Below are 16,771 nucleotides of genomic sequence, written 5' to 3'. Positions count from 1 at the left end.
AAGAGAAGGCTAAAATGTGACCTTCCTAAAAAGCAATATCTGTCTTAATTTTAATATCCCTATAATATGGTTATTGGACAATGCCAAAATAACGTGGCATTACTATGAAAATATCAGATTGTCATTATGTCTTCATTCTTTCATTCTACAAAGAAGCCTGCACCTGCTACAAAACAAATTTAAATGAATAAGATACAGTTTGATCTCTCAAGAAGCTTGCAATCCTAGTGGAAAAAAAGATGCAAAAATATTCAATACAAAATAAATTAATACAAAATACAAAAATAAATTAAAATATGCAGAGATAAAAGCAAATCATTGTAAGTGGGTGAACGGAAGGGAATAATTAATAATACTTGCAAAAGAGGTAGGCTTGTCAAAATCAACGAATTTTTTCAACTTTTTATTAAGTTGTGTTAATAAAGTATAGATACATTTATATCCTTTATATTTAGGAAGTTATATAATTGGGGTCTAATTTTTTAATTTGTTAATGAAATTATGAAAAACAAGGAGACAAACCAAACTGACAAATTTGTACTCTTTTCAAATATCAACATTATAAAACATAAAGTTTGAAGGTCTGGTTCAAATTAAAGAAGACTAAAGAGACAGCATCAATTAAATGCAATCCTGGATTGGATTTTAAAACACATACACACACACGCACACGCACACGCACACACACCAAATGCATTAAAAACCATGTTAGTCCTGGAAGACTTTAGGGTTAGTTCTAACTTTCAGCCCAGAATTGTTCTGGATGATAAACTTGCCCTAGATTACTTCCTCCTTACAGGCAATGGTGGAGTTCATGCAATAGTTAATAGATCCTGTTGTGCCCGGATTATTGACTCAAGTGAGTGGAACAGTCAATACTAAAACTTTAGGAGAAAGCTGCCTAGTTCTCCAAGGTAGAAACTGATAGTTTATGCAATTTGTTCAGCTTGTTGGGCCCGGGACCCTGGGAAGGAATGGCTGAGGTAATGTTGCAGATGGGCCTTATCATACCACATGGAGTCCTATTGATATTGAATTCAATTAACTGCAACATTTATAAGTAGAATGGATTTGGTTCTAGCACATGTCAGATCAGAGTAGCATATTCATGGGAAAATTCATTATTAAAGAAGGTATAGAAAGTGGTAGGTATTATTGAGAACCAATTCTCCATAAATCCCTCTATTTTTGTATCTTAGGACAGCTTCTATTCTGAACTGTCTTTTCAATGATATTTGTATAACAGAGAGATTGAAAAGTAGAGCTGTTGCCTCCCTCCCGAGCAAAAGAAGGGTCTGTTCCTTTCCAGGATAATGAATGTCTCCTATGGGGCAAAGGTTGGGAAAGTTTGCTAGCATTCCCTCTTAAGATTTGGAGTTCCTAAATTCAGTATATCTCACCTGTAATACAAACCTATATACACAGTATCCACCTGGACCCACCTGCTTATCATCCCCATGGGACTATGTGTAAAAGAACCCACACAAACATGAAGTTTATGCTGCTTGCTCTGCCATGACTAATAAAGTCTTTAATTCTGACCCAGGAGTCTCATGTCTTCTGCCAATATCTATGAGACAGTGGCAGGATAGCTTGTTATCTTCCACTGAACCTGAGAATCAAATCTCAGGTTCTTCACACTTTTTGACAAATACCAAGATTAATGTAAACAAATCTCATGCTTATGAGTTGAAAGACTCAATATTGTAATGATATCATTTATCCTCAAATGTAAAAGTAGACTTAATACAATACTAAAGTCCCAGTATGATTTTTCATGGAAATTGAAGAAAAAGGAGACTAACATATATATGTATATACACAAACATATGGTCGTGTTCTATCAGAACAACTGGATACTGGTGAAAATTTCAAATGGTGCCACCACTATGGAAAAATGGTAGTTTGCCCTTTTGGGGGTGGGGGGGTGGGGAGGGTACTGAGGATTTAACCTAGGGAATATTTACCAATGGGTTACATCCTTAGCCCTTTTATTTATTTATTTTTAAGGCAGAATCTTTCTAAATTGCTTAAGGCTTTGCTAAGTTGCTGAGTCTAACTTTGAACTTGTGATCCTCCTGCCTCAGCTTCCCAAGCCCCTGGGATTACAAGTGTGTGCCACGACACCCAGCATGGTAAGACCTTCTAATGCCAAAACTATATCAACATTATTGTTTAGCAGTTCCACTTAGATATTTATCCACTCCTTGTCCGAATGAAAATACATCTCAACAAAAAGACTTGTGCAAAAATGTTTATTGCAGCTTTATTTGCAGTAACATAAAATTGGAAGCATAAATATCTATCAAAAGGAAAATAGCTAAACAAATCATAGCATAGTCATCCTATGGAACATTACTTGTGATAAAAAGGAACAAAACAATAATATAATATAAACAATAACAAAAACAAAACAATAATATAAGCTAATAAATCTTAAAATCATGAAATAAATCCCAAACAAAAGACTGCATATGGTAGAACTCATTTGCACCAAGTGTGGACAAGCAAAACTTATGCATAAAGCTAGAAATTGGGGTAGTGGTTGGCAGAGGTTCAGAGCACAGAAATGAGCTATAAAGGTGCTCAAGGAAACTTCTTAGGGTAGGAAATGTTCTATACCTTGTTTGGTACATAACATACATAGGTGTACACATTTGTCAAGACGCATCAAACTTTATACTTAGATCTATAGAATTTACTTACACAATTCTCAATTTAAAAAAAAGAAGAAAGACCACAACATAGATTTTATTTAAAATACATTTTGCACCAGACTACTCAAGGTCTAACTCCAAATTAGATAAATTTGGTCTGTTTCCACAGGTGTTGAGAGAGAGATCTTCTCAGACTTCACACAGCTTCCACGGCAGCAATGCCAGGAAAACCAGAAATCAAGATCTGATAGTGTTTATTTGCAATCTTGGAGGAGAGAGTAAAGAACACTCCGCGTATAAAGACAGGTGGCACTCTGAGTCACCCAACAGGCCTCGTCAGACACAATGTTGGTGTTCCTGGCTCTGGTGACCGTGGCCCTCGCCTCTGCTCATCCTCCTAGTGAGCACTTTGAAGGGTAGGTGAGCAATTCCTTAAAGAGCTAGTCTTCTTCCTTGTTAGTCCAAAAGTTTGGACACATTACCCAACTTTTAATTTCCTATTCTTCTCCTATCTCACCATTTAGTCATAAGGTTTTCCGTGTTCAAGTTGAAGATGAAAATCACCTCGACGTAATCCGTGAGTTGGCCAGCAACTACCAGGTAAGCAACCATTATGTACATTAGGTTTGCTTCACACCTGCTTTAAAAACTGGTTGTACTGTGATTCCGTCAAAGGAAGAATGACAGGAAATATTAACTACAGCATTTCAGTCGCAAGAAATAAAACCTTGGAAAGCACATAATACCATGATACCTGATTTTTCTGCCTAATTTAGATAGCCACAAGCCTCATAGTATTATAAATCCATAAAGACTTTTTAAAGTGCTGACAGAGGGTGACAACTGGGTGAGCTGGAGCCGTCTCAAAGGTCACAGAACATCTAATGTGCAGCCACTTCCCTTCTAAAGCAAGAAAGAAAAATGATCAACTTGGAAATGACTGAGGAACTGGGCTTGTGTCCAACTTCAAATTCATTTCCACAACTCACGTATCATCTGTTCTCTTTGATTTTCTTTCATTCCAAATCAAACAGCTTGAGGTTTCATGACCTTGATTTTGGTCCCCTTAATGATATGATGTGAGGCGGGTGGGGAGGCAAGGGGGGGAATTAGAAAACCATGAGTGGTTTTCTTACTTTTATTTTGCTTTCAAGCAACCAAAATCTCTCTGCTACTTTAAAAAAAAAAATCACTGTTTATGGAGTGGAAACCAACATTTTTAATTGTGTCTGTAATGTGGCAGGAAGTTATTGCTGATCACAAATAGGTCCACTTGAACTGGTGCTGTTTCTTCACAAACATATTAGCAAGTCTCCTGGCTCCTAAATATCTATCTGTCCACCTCGCTTTCATTTTCTAGCCTTGAAATTGTGAAGAAAGAAAAGGGTAGTGCTTTTCACATCATCCAAGGTTTTTAACACTGAAAGAGAATAGAAAGTCACCAATTCCAATCTTCCACTCAAATCTGGAATTTCCTCCCAGGAAATGGCATCCCCCGGTTGCTAGTCCTAATAAAACCTGCAGGGATAGTAGGTATACTACTTTCTGGAATCATCCATGTGCCTTAAAAGTCCATCCTGTTTTCTGCCTCTTACTTGAAGCCTGCCTTTTCTAACTTTGGCCCATTAGACCTAGCTGAACCAAATATTGTGTTACTTCTAAGATTTATCTTTTCCAGGCCTCTCATCATTTCTCTTAGCACTAGTTTACAGACCCTTGATCATTCTGGTCACCTCTGGATATAGCTCAGTCTGTCTGGATTTCCTGTTAAAAAATGTGGCTACCAGAATTGACAGTTGGCCTCCAGGAACAGTCTGATTAATACACGATACGGGACCGTTGCCTGCCTCCATTTGTAAAGCAGACATTTATTAATGGGGCCTAAGACTTTTTTTAGCATCTTGAGCCCTTATAGAACATTCTTAGCTTCTGTTAAACCTGTGTTCAATCAAAATCATTAGGTTATTTTTTCCTCAGATGAATCACCTTTCAATCACCTTTGAATCACCTTCTTCTTTGCTTACCTAATTGACCTTTTTTTTTTTTTTACCTAAATATGGGATTTTAGATTTAGGCTGCTAAAATTTATCTTGATAGCCTGTTTTCAGCATGTTGAGATCGTTTTAAGAGTGAATTCAGTCAACAAGGAAATAATTCTTCCCCCTAACTTTGTATTACCTTCAAGTTTGATAAGCATCAAACTTGACTTTGGTCACTGATAAAGAAAAATATTAAGTAGATCAGGGGTAAGCATAGAAAAGAGACCTCCTGAATGGTTTTGCTCATTCAACTCATTAATCAGCATCTCTGATGTGGGAGACACAGTGGTCAGCCCTGAAAGTGATCCATCAGCCTGTTCTCCTTGGGTAAGTCTGCTCAACTGCCCTAAGTTAGAGGCATGTTTCCAGCTAGTAAAGAAGATTTCAGTGCAGACTCCATCAAATGATTGACTGAGATCAAGTATCAGTATTCTCCTGGCTAGGGGTCTCTTCCAACAGGAAGATGAAGTTAATTGCGTCTGACTCCCAGAAACCACAGCTTCCTTTTCTGTCCATCTGCTTCCAGTTTCCTCTGTGGCTCTGCCAGCACCCATGCCAGGCCCCAGGAGCTCCTGCTTCTGGGCTTCACCTGTTGATGAAATCCAGGACTGGCCCCCCATTACTCCCCAGGAAGCCCTTCAAACTCTTGTTTCTTCCAATGTTGCTGAAAAAGTTCTGCAATCACATCTCTTTTTTTCTAGTTATCTAAAATTCAGCATTTTTATGATTTTTTTTAGATGTTGATGGAAACCTTTATTTTATTTATTTATTTTATGTGGTGCTGAGAATCGAACCCAGTGCCTCACATAGGCTAAACAAGTGCTCCAGCACTGAGCCTAACTCCAGCCCCTAAAATTCAACATTTTGTGGTGGGCAGGAGCAGAGAATCTGGTCTCAGGCTGCCTTGTTCAATTCCTGGCCCTACCACTGGGTATCTAAGCCTCAGACACCTCTTTGAGACTCAACTTCCCCATTGGCATAATGTTGATAGTACTATTACCTTTGAGGATTGCTGTGAGAGTTAGTTTAGGTAAGACACTTAGGAAGAACTTAAACAGGAAGAACTATGCAAGTTTCATTGTTGCTATCATTAGAGCTGAGATTTTGAATACAATTTACATGCCAGTAGAATCACCCATCTCCTCATCTACCTTGGACCTCCATGCTCTCTTTCCAAAGAAATCATTTCTGCTTAAATAGCATGTGAAAAATTTTGAACTTATCTTGGTGGTAATTTCCTCTCTCAGTAGAAGTATAGGCTACAAGGAACAGTGTTATTCCTTCTTAGAAAGGACAGAAGCCAAATAAGAGGCCCAGTTTCTCTCTTCAAACATTATGCCTTAGCTCTGAGAAGTAGGACATATGTTTCCTCTTCTTTTCTTTTTTCTTTTTTTTTTAATGTCCAACATGATTAAAAAGGAGATTCTCTTTTTAATTCTCTCTACCATTTGTGTGTGGTAGTGTATTCTGGGATGTGGCCTTCCTGATAAGATCATTATAAGGGCATCCAGTATTCGTATTCATCTTTGGCCAAGTGTCCTTCTTCCCAGCTTTTGAAAGTGCCCTTTAAAAGCTGAATGTATTGGAGAGATCTGGGCCAGGCTGCACTCTGCAGCTTCTCCTCTTTCATCTGCAATTGTATAGGAAGGATTTAATTTTACCCCCTTGCAGTCAAGGTTATACTGGTCCCTTTATTGGAGACATTTGCCATAAAATGTATTTTATTTTCTCTAGCCTTTCTTGAAATCTGTTTTCCAAGTTTAAGGTATGCTTTGCTCTATCCTGTATCGTCACAGTTCCCATGTCTCATTGTTGCTGCTACAATAGGAAGCTCCTCCCTCTGTCTGAAATTAGGCCTGGAATAGAAGTTGCTTCATTTTCTAACTAGAAAGGAAAATTGGAAAATGTCCTTAAGATAAATGAAGGGATCTATCAGATGCTCAACTCAGAGTCAAATGCAAGGTGGACAAATAAACGTGTGACAAACCAAGGATTCCAACACCAGTATTCATTCTTTTATATGCCAGTCATATTCTCAAATGATTTTAAAGTTCCATCTTGCTTTTGTGCTTGTTTTGTGAAACATTATAGAAAGGACTCGTTAGTTATTAGCCAGTTGGCTGATGTAGGTGGTATTCTTACCAGACTGTCACTCAAAGATATCCTTCCAACAAATCTTGTGTATGGTTCTCTGCCACACTTGTAATTTTGTAACTTCAGTTTTATAACATCTGAACATACAACTCATTCCCCTCCATCTTGTATATTTCACCCTTTTCCATACTCAGGCATACATCTCATTCACAAGTTCTTGGGAGTTCCTGAAATTCACATTACCTCTTTGTGTCATTACTCGAGTTTATCCTTAGGATCCACACTTGGTGCATTGGTAAATAGCTGGGCAGCTACTGTTTGCTGCTGACTTCCAGCTGTGCTCCTGGGAAATACAAAGGACACTTTCCGGAAGACTATGTCACACCCACAGCACTCCACACTGATGGGTGTTGACAGTTTACCCATGTTGAAACAAAATTTTTAAGCAACCTGAGGCTGAGTCTCCAAGTTTTTGTCAAACATGTTTGTAACATCCCCTTATAAGAATCCCCCATTCTCAGAGCAGAATTTTAAAGATAACACTCTATATTCATATGTAATGTTCCAATATTTGGCAGAACCCAGACCTATGGGCAAGAGCTTAGGAGGTTAGAGAAGACAATTTTCAGTTTAGTATCAGAAAGAAACCAATACTCAAGGTCAAATTAGAATCATCACCAAAAATATCATCAGGTATTTTTTGCTTTGAATAGAAATGTAGACTCTAATAGAGGTTTTTTCCAGAATGGACCTGAAACAAAGATGGGTGGGGAAGGAGGCCATTTAGGAATGCAGAGAGCTCTGATAAAAAATTAATAAATAAATAAAAGTGGGAAGTAATACAGTCAAAAAAGAGGGCAGCATTACTAAGCCAAGTACCACAGAGGACCCCCGATCTTAATCCATAGGGACAGTTTAGGAAAAGGTACAAACTACACATTTCAAAGTGATTCCACCTGAGAGGTCAGGAGTTGGGGAACCTAAATTACTACTTTCCAAGGTCACTGGTTGAGCAGTTCTCCAGAAAAAGTTAGGTCCTCTGCAGCCCCTGCCTGCCCAGAGCTGATATTTGGCTTTTCCTAGTCCCAGGGGAAAGTGCCCTCAGGAACAGAGAAGTAGATCTTAGAACTGGGGAGTCTGCTGAACACACTTAAAGGTCCCCGCAATTACATGTAAGTGGACGATATCGGGTCGGCTACAGATGCTCAGAGGACTTTATGCGCTTTGCCAACGCTACGCCTCTGTGCCTATCACAAAGTCACTCTCTCCTCTCCTGCCTCACCTTGGAATCACGGGCACCTACTGTAATGAACGCCATCAGAGACAGCTTCCAAAAACAGCCTCCCTCTTCCCATGTGCTTCCTTGCCTTGTCTTTCCCTGCACAATGCTGGCTAGGCAGCCCAGGCTTTCTGGGCTCTTGTCACATGTCACCTTTTGTCCTTCCTCCACTATCATCTAACCTCTCATCTTTATCCTGTCATCGTTGACTCACTAGGTGGCATTCTGTAGCTCATCCTTATCCCACCATCCATACTCTCTCCGTTCAACCCCTTTGTGATAACCACACTCTATTTTTCTTCTGGAATCCCTCTTGATGGGACCTCACGCTCCTGCCTTCCATTGCCCTGACATTCTCTAAGACCCCAGCTCAGCACCCCCCGGACTTCCACAGTATTTTGAAGATGGCAGGATATAGGTTACTGGATTCCCGCCACTCATCCCCCAGTGTATCTGAAACTGAACCATTTGAACTCCTATTTCTACTGTCCAGTCTATTTCACTCCTTTCCAATTTTCCAAGCAATGGTCCTAAATATCACCATCAATCTGATCACCAGCCTGAGACTAATTCACAAACATCTAAACAGGGATTGGATGAGACAGAGAGACAAAGAAAGACCCATTGTCAGGCTCACCTCAGGCTTCCAGGAGGCACAAGGAAGAAACAGGAAAACATACACCTGTAATAGGCGGTATGCTCTAATACTTTTCCATGGAAAAAGGATACTGAAGCTACACATCCACAAACAAAAGCATTAGAGTCTTCAAATATGACATGCTATTATTTTGAACTTAATTTTCTCTAAAGTTGCCCTCATGAAGATGGAGACCACGTTTCATTTGCCACTAATATATTCATCATCTCCGGCATAGAGCCTAAAACATAATAGGTCCTCAGTAACAGTTGTCAAATGACTGAATAAATGAAAATGTCAGTACATTCCTGGATCCCCAAGAATATTTTATTCTCAAGTATTTGGGGGCCAAGATACTCAGTATGGAAGGACGCTGAATTTCTCCCTGAGGTATCTTCCCCAGGTCAGGGACACGCTTGTTTCCACAGATTACTGTGACTTCTACACAAATAAGTCACAGGACAAACTTATAAAATCAGTCCATTGGAAAAAAACAAAAGTTAAAAAAAAAAAAGGAAAAGGAAAAATTCAGCTTCTCTCCTTTTTTGGGGGGGGGTGGACAGTAAGTAGCTAATTTACTATCATTGGTTTAGAATATTTATCCCCTTGCCACCGTTCTGCCATCGTAACAAGCAAGTGCTCTAGAAAATCAATAAGTAGAAAAGAGCGCATGTGGAATATTGCATTTACATAATATTATGGTTGTATATTCTTGATGCTTGTTGATAATCAGTTAATGTTATGTATATATGTATTTGTAAACGTTTTCGTCAATATCTAACTGCTTGGTCCCAATATTTGTTTACTCAAAGGAGTTTTTTTAAGGATCTTCATAGATAATTTTGATTTTGCAAATAACTCATTGGAGATAAGCAACAGTGTACTGCCTTCTGATTATAACTCGCCTTTTGAGTGGTAGAAGTCTAATATAATATACCTTGGTTTTGTATTCAGATTGACTTCTGGAAGCCAGATTCTGTCATACAAGTCCAAGCCCGCAGTCCAGTTGACTTCTCTGTTAAAGCAGAAGATTGTGTCGCTGTGGAGGACCTTCTGGAGCAGAACAAGCTACAATATGAGTAAGTTTAAGTTGTACATCTATTCAAATTCTCTCCCATGCATGCTTTCATGAGAGCCTTTGAAGAGCCCTGGGAAGGTAAAAATGAGACCAAGACCATGTCTTCCCCATGGCCCCACAGAGAGGCAAAGCCTAAGTTGGCCCTGTATTCTCAGTCTTAAGACTTCCATCCTGGTAGATTTTATGTTTAGTTATTGCTCTAATGAAAATAGGGTTGGCTAGTGAATCCCAGTTCTTCAGCCAGATTCTGCCCTGCTACTGCTTCACAAGAGTGCAGCCAAAACAAAGGACACTCAATTACCAGCGAGACACAGTTTTATCCCCAAATCAGAAATATTCTTCCCACATGATCCCATCTATTATGAGCCCAAGGACTCCTTATGATCCTTTAGCTGAAGAACAAGACTGTCTGAGTGACACTCCTGTCCTCTTCTTCCCAAGATTCTACCATTCTCTCTGGCTGTAGGAGCACGCATGGAGAAAGGACTCAAGGAAAGAAGAGTGGTTCTCCAGAGGCCTAGAGTAGACTTGGCTAAGCTGATCACTCTGTCTCCTCTCTCCAAATGCTGGTCCATCAAGGTCTTTCAAGTTTTCCTAAGAGGGTATCAAGTGCCTCCATGTTTCAAATGCTAAAAAGTTTAGATGTGGCCCCATCTGCTTTAGGAGAGATAAAGATTTGAAAGGAGAAATTGCAGTCATAGGACAGATACTAGGAAGGACAGAGAAATGGAATTTGAGAGGAATAGACCAAGTCTAGAATCCAAGAATGAGTCTTCAGACCAGAATGAGTCTTCAGCTGAGAACCAAAAGATGAGTAGGAGTGAGCCAAACCAAGACAAGGAAAACCAAACTCCAGGCAAAGAACAGACCTTATGCTAAGTCTGAGAGGTAGAGAAAATATGGCGGCCAGGAGGCATTTGCAGGAGAGAGAGGGAAAAAAAATAGGTCTTCAATGCAAAGCAGAGCTCTTCTTCCAGGGTTGGATCAAGGAGTAAAGAAGTGTTCTCAAGCTCCAGTTCTGAATTCTGAAAACATTTACCCAACAATCACCAACCACATGCTCAAGTCTCCATTGTGTTTTAAGAAAAGATGACCTACATAATTTTAACACTAGAAATTTTCTGGTTTTTTTCCACATCTTAAAAGCATCAAAGGAGTCAGGCCGGGTGGCACACACCTGTAATCCCAGCGGCTCGGGAGGCTGAGGCAAGAGGATCATGAGTTCAAAGCCAGCCTCAGCAAAAGTGAGGCACTAAGCAGCTCAGTGAGATCCTGCCTCTAAATACAAAATAGGGCTCGGATGTGGCTCAAGGGTGGAGTTTAATCCCCAGTACCAAAGGGGAAAAAAAGCATCAAAGAAGACTATCAGTACTAGTACAAGTGTCAGAATTGTCACATATAAAGTCTGTACCAACATCAGAATTGGTGGGGCCTATTGCAACAAATAAATGTTTTGGAAAAACAACAGCCTAGATTCTAATCCTGACTCTGTAACTCCCTGGCTGTGAGATGTTGGGGAATTTATCTGCCCCTTCTGAGTTTCAGTTCCCTTATTCATGAAATGAAGACACAATGCTACTATCAAAGGTCTGTTGTAAAAATGGAATCAAACAATATGTAAATAAGGTGCAACTAGTATCCCAACTATCATTCCTGAGTATGCTGTTAGGGCTCGCTTACTGTGGTGCACAGAGAGAAAATAGATTACCCTTTTTTAAGGGTCAACAAAAACTGTTATGTCTAACCCCATTATCATGCTTCATATCACTTAGCTATGTGCTTCTGCCTGAGGGAAGTGTCAAAATGTGACCTTAAAAACTGACTGTCGTCTTAAACAAAATATAACCTAGTAAATTTCAAAATGTGATTAAGATTCATGTTCCTGGCATTTTGCTCTTGCTATTATCTAGGAAGGACTTCTGAAAGCCTAGCCTTTAGGGGCCTTGATAACATTCAAAAGGATGAATTTTTAAGACTCCTTTAAGAAAAACAAAGGAAGAGCAGCAACCATATACTAATACTAGCCATCTGCATACTGTCCCACTTCTACTCATATCTCAAAATAATGAAAGGGTTTCCAATCCCCTCTCCATCTGCATTTACTGGACCAAGTAGAAAATTCACTTGCTTTTTTTATGGTAAACTTTCTGAGCCTCGTGGATAAATATGGTCTCATCTAGAACATAGGGTGTTCCCTGAGGGCTAAGATCTTGTTAATTTTTGCTTCTCTGTTCACTGCTGAACACATTTGTAGCATATAATTTTCTAAATATTAAATAATAATAAGTCCCTAGAAATCCTGGAGAAGTACTCCAGCAATATCCTTGCCGGGGCCATGAGCAGTCCCCATGCACCCTATTATTACCTCATATGGTAACTAATTTGTATTTAGATGGTTTCCTGCTGGCACGAATTTGCATTTGTGTTTGTACATATCAGGAACCGTCCACTGCACAAGTTTCACAAAATAGCTCTTTGGATTTTTTTGGTAGTTCCAACTCTCTTCACCAAGACTCATACCACTTGAGAGTTTTAGTAAGATCCTGAATTATCTTTGGAAAAAATTTAAAATGTGTACAAAAAAAGACAACTGGTTTTAATGGCCACGTTGCATCCTGAGATATAGAAAATAGTGTAAATCTCCAACTTTATGGTTTGAAGTTGTGGATGGGCAACCTCTGCAGAGTTCCTTCCTCCAAATTGCAAGGTTATCTTGGCCTTATTCAATCCAGAGAAAGACTGTTATAACTGACAATAGCATCATTCTTCTGCAGTACTTCAGAGTCACACAGGAAAGTGTCTTCAGATAGTGATGAGTGCATAGCAGTGTTTTCAGTAGTAATGGGCACATAGTCCAAGAACTGAACAAATGCTCCATTTTCTGGAATCTGAAAAGGAGATAAAATTGAGTCATCTCTCTTTCTCAGACATTCTGTTCTTTGCTTTGTTGGAAACCACAGTTTTCTAATTTGCTTGCAAGTTTTAAAAATACAAAAAAGGAAAAGAAGAAGTTGAATGGTGCTATAAAAGGAGCATATAAAAGTATAAAACACTGTATATCATCTGGATTTTTGGAGCTATAATGTGGTCCCTATTATATTAAGAGGCATTGTTTTAATCTTCTACAATAGTAGCTCATTATTTAGTAATAATATTTTTGTAATGTAGCTAAAGTAGTGCTTCATCCTAAATCCAATAAAAATCAAATAATCATAAGTCTGGAAAGGATCATTTGAGGTCAATCCCCTGCATTCAGGCTAAAGTCAACACCGTATTTCAGTCTCATTCTGATGCTCTCTCACAAGTTACTACACGACACTCCACACTTGGGTATCATCTTAAATTTAACGAGCTGGGTTTTTTAATGCTTCTTTGTCCTGGTTATTGATGAAAATGTTTAATATTTAACACAATAATAACTCTCAGGGAATGTCTCTTCTTAGTACCAAAAAACAACACTAGCCCCTGCATGGTCACTGATTCTTCTAAATAATTTGAACTTGAGGTTGGGTGCAGGTGAAAGGGAAGCTATATGCTCTGGGAGTTTTGCTTCCCCTCCACCCAGAGATAGCTCAGGACAGCCGTGGTTATGGCCTTAGATGCAGATGTCTAGCCAAAGTCTCAAGGCTGCAGAATGCTGGAAGCGATTAACCCATGAGATCTTTCCTCTGCACACCCATGAAGAAGCCATGTGGCCTGGCTTGATATTTCACTTGCTCACTTCCAGTGGAAAGTTGTGTTAAAGTAAAAGATAAATACATCATTTACCATTTACCATTTTCTCTCCACCCCACTCTCTTTGGAAGTTCATCCTTGTTAGCTAGTAGGATTTGTTCTTTCAAATTGATGATATTGGAATACCATAATTTTCTTAAAGGCTTCTGCCATTTTGTTTTTAATTTTTGTTTAATTTCTGTTTTGCTTATTTTGTTGTTTTTAGTTTTTTGTTTTTCTTGAAAACTATTTTCCTAAACTTCCAACTTATGGTTTGGAAGTTTAGACTTTACTTCCAACTTATGGTTTGAAAGTCTAGACTTTACTTTCCTCCATGTTAGTGTTTATGGATGTGGTAACCGGGGAAAAAAAATTTTTTTTCACATACCTGAAAAACATCTATGTAAATGAACAAAGCCTATGGATTTGAGTGAAGCCTTGCATTTTAGAATTGAAAAACACATTGAATATCCATCAATCCAATGCCCCAATTCTAAAATTTATGAAATTAAGGCCCAGAAATTAAATGACTTTTCTAAAGTGAGTTGATGGGTTGGGCCACACTGCAACATTGATGTTTTGATTTCCAATTCAGGATTCCTCCCACTTCCACCCTATTCCCTAAAAATCTGATTTCACATTCAGTATAATTATGGCACTTACTGTCATCATCATTCCTAACTATAGCAGGCAGAATGATAATCCCTCCAAAAAGTCGACATCCTAATCCCCACTTTGTCTAAACGTGTTGGCAAAGGGGAATTGAGATATTAGATGGCTTAAGGATCCTAACCAGCTGACTTAAAATAGGAAGTCTACCCTGGATTGTCTAGACAGGTGCACTGCAATCCATCAAGTTCTTTAAAGTAGAGGTAGAAGTCAGAAGATTGGATATGAGAAGGACTTGGTTTATTGTTGCTAGCTTGAAGTTGGAAGAGGAAGAACCAGCCACAAAATGTAGGTGACCTCCAGGACTAGTAGGGGGCTCAGAGAGATCCGACTCTCCCTCAGAACCTTCTGGAAGGAACACATCCCTGTGGACACCTTGTTTTCAGCCCAGTGAGTCCTGTGTTGGGCTTCTAACCTATAGAACTGTAAAACTGCAAATTCACGTTGCTTTCACCTACTAACTTTAAGTGGCCACAGAAAATCAAGACACAAACTATGGATGGCTGTTCAACGGAAAAAAAAAAAATCTCTTTCCACAGAATAAATTTTAAGATCTTCTCCTTTTCATTTTCTTAATACCTTAAGAGAGTGAAATCCTTGGGACAGAATTTATCATTTGCTAGGAAGCAAATACCATTCAGTGTTGATTTATTGCATTTTCCATGAACAGACACAAGTTCATATTCAAGTTCCCCCAAATGAAGGAGCAATCAGGAGGAAGGTTCAGAGGATGTCCCTGATAAACTCTGTCAGAATGCCCTTGGGGGCGACCGCAGGAAAGGCAGACTTTTGATGTGTGGTTGTAATTCTCCATGTGGCAGATAAAACCATTTCAAGGCTCCACTGTGGATAATAGAAGTTCCTGCAAAATGGCCTCTGTCTGTAATATTCACAGTGCTGTGACCAAGGACTTTAATGCTTATAAAACTGTGTCCCTTCCAAATACCCTGTACCCTCAAAGTGGCAAAGGGAAATGAAGACACCCACGCCCACACCTTCAGGCATGCCACTTTTAAGAGCACTTTAACTGAACTGTGCATTCATAGGAAGAGGAGGGCCTCAGGTATCCTGTCCTCAATGTTCATGTTACCTGATTACGGAACTATTATTTGATTACTTACGCCAGCCAAACAGGCAAATAGAAACTAGTTCTTTAAGCCCAGACTTCTTAACCCAATAAATCTTTAGCTTCAGGCCACTAAGATATTTTTCTTGAAACCTGGAGATGGCTCTGGATGAGACACTGTCCCCATTTACGTGGGACTGAGTAGGTTTCTGGGAGCTGAGACTTCACTGATAAAATCAGGAAAGTCCCAAGGAAGAAAGATCATAGATGGGGCATATTGTCGTGTGCCCAAACCCTTGCCCAGAACATGCAAGATCCCAGGGGAAACCATTTCTGAGCTTAGGGTCTAAGGACACCAAATATGTAAAGCTTGGACTGAGGAAGAGCCTGTCCTGCCAACACCCTCAGATGGCCTTCTCAAAGGCTTACAATTTATGAATCTGTTGGGGATGCACAGGACCATCCCCTAAAGCAGTGGCTATGTCTGGGGTTTCCTGTGTGTTTACCTAGGGGCACCTTTCTGGTTTGTTACAGGGTATTGATAAGCAACCTGAGAAATGAGATGGAGGCCCAGTTTGATAGCTGGAGCCGGGCCGCTGGACACAGTTACACCAAGTACAACAACTGGGAAACGGTATGAGGTACACGTGGTTTTCACATTGCTTTGGCAATTAAACCAACAATGTCCTGTTAATCCGCAAATGATTCCCTTTGGTAGATAGAGGCTTGGACTCAACAAGTTGCCAAGGAGAACCCAAATCTCGTCTCCCGCAGCGTCATTGGAACCACCTTTGAAGGACGCCCCATGTACCTCCTCAAGGTAATTATTTTTAACCATGAGCTTGCTGGTCTGAGGGCTTTAAATCAGTGAGTTCTAATGCATTAACATCTGTTTCCCAGACGTGTTATCCCAAACACTGTTATAACTTTTCCTGCCTATATCCCCCAGGGAGTCGAACAGATTCCCTGGCTTCCTTTATCATATGTGGATTTTTAAATCATTACTTTGATTTATTCAAAAAGAAAACGCAATAAAATAAGAGAAGTCCTATAAATTTAACCACACTCCTGTAAGCAATGTAAATGATCATCTACCTTGATGAAATCCTTCTCTCCCAGCTGTTGTTTGCAAATCCATTTGCTAAAGAGCTTCATAAACTTCACGTTTATCAGACAACATTACAAAGCGCACCGACAATTTGTCTCTGTCATCCTCTAATGCCATTTTTGTCATGTAATTCTAATGAAGGAAATAAAAAGACGAGAAATAGTGGAGAGGAGGGAAAATTCTTATGAGATTAGCAACAACTGTGATTACCTCTAATTACTCATCCAGTTGTCTTGGTCATGTCACCTAGTAATAGCGGCTGAAAATAACCTCCACGTGAGGACCATTAAGCAGGGTAATCAGGCATCTTTGGAAAATATGAGCTTGTCAAGCTTAATAAAAATAATAAACAGCCACATAAGCTCTCAGCTCAAACATTGTGTCTAGAGGCAAGCGCATACTGTGCTGGTATTGTGTTTTAATTTAATCA

At 39.4% G+C, this 16,771-nt stretch overlaps 1 protein-coding gene across 1 annotated transcript in view; it reads left to right on the top strand.

The window, feature by feature from the left end:
* The first annotated feature begins 2,939 nt into the window (after nucleotides 1-2,939).
* Nucleotides 2,940-16,771, top strand: part of Cpb1 (carboxypeptidase B1) — a 30,878-nt gene continuing 17,046 nt past the window's right edge. Inside the window, exons 1-5 of the mRNA XM_046431857.2 lie at nucleotides 2,940-3,073; nucleotides 3,182-3,257; nucleotides 9,661-9,785; nucleotides 15,768-15,867; nucleotides 15,952-16,053. Coding sequence (XP_046287813.1) covers nucleotides 3,003-3,073; nucleotides 3,182-3,257; nucleotides 9,661-9,785; nucleotides 15,768-15,867; nucleotides 15,952-16,053 — 474 coding nt within the window. The 5' untranslated portion in view covers nucleotides 2,940-3,002. The remainder of the gene's footprint in view (nucleotides 3,074-3,181; nucleotides 3,258-9,660; nucleotides 9,786-15,767; nucleotides 15,868-15,951; nucleotides 16,054-16,771) is intronic.

This window comes from Marmota monax, unplaced genomic scaffold (genome assembly GCF_021218885.2).
Source record: "Marmota monax isolate L192 unplaced genomic scaffold, Marmota_monax_Labrador192_F-V1.1 WCK01_AAM20220418_F8-fsc00022, whole genome shotgun sequence".
Lineage (NCBI taxonomy): Eukaryota > Metazoa > Chordata > Mammalia > Rodentia > Sciuridae > Marmota > Marmota monax.
Note: the sequence above shows the minus strand (reverse complement) of the source record. Positions and strands in the feature narration are given on the sequence as shown.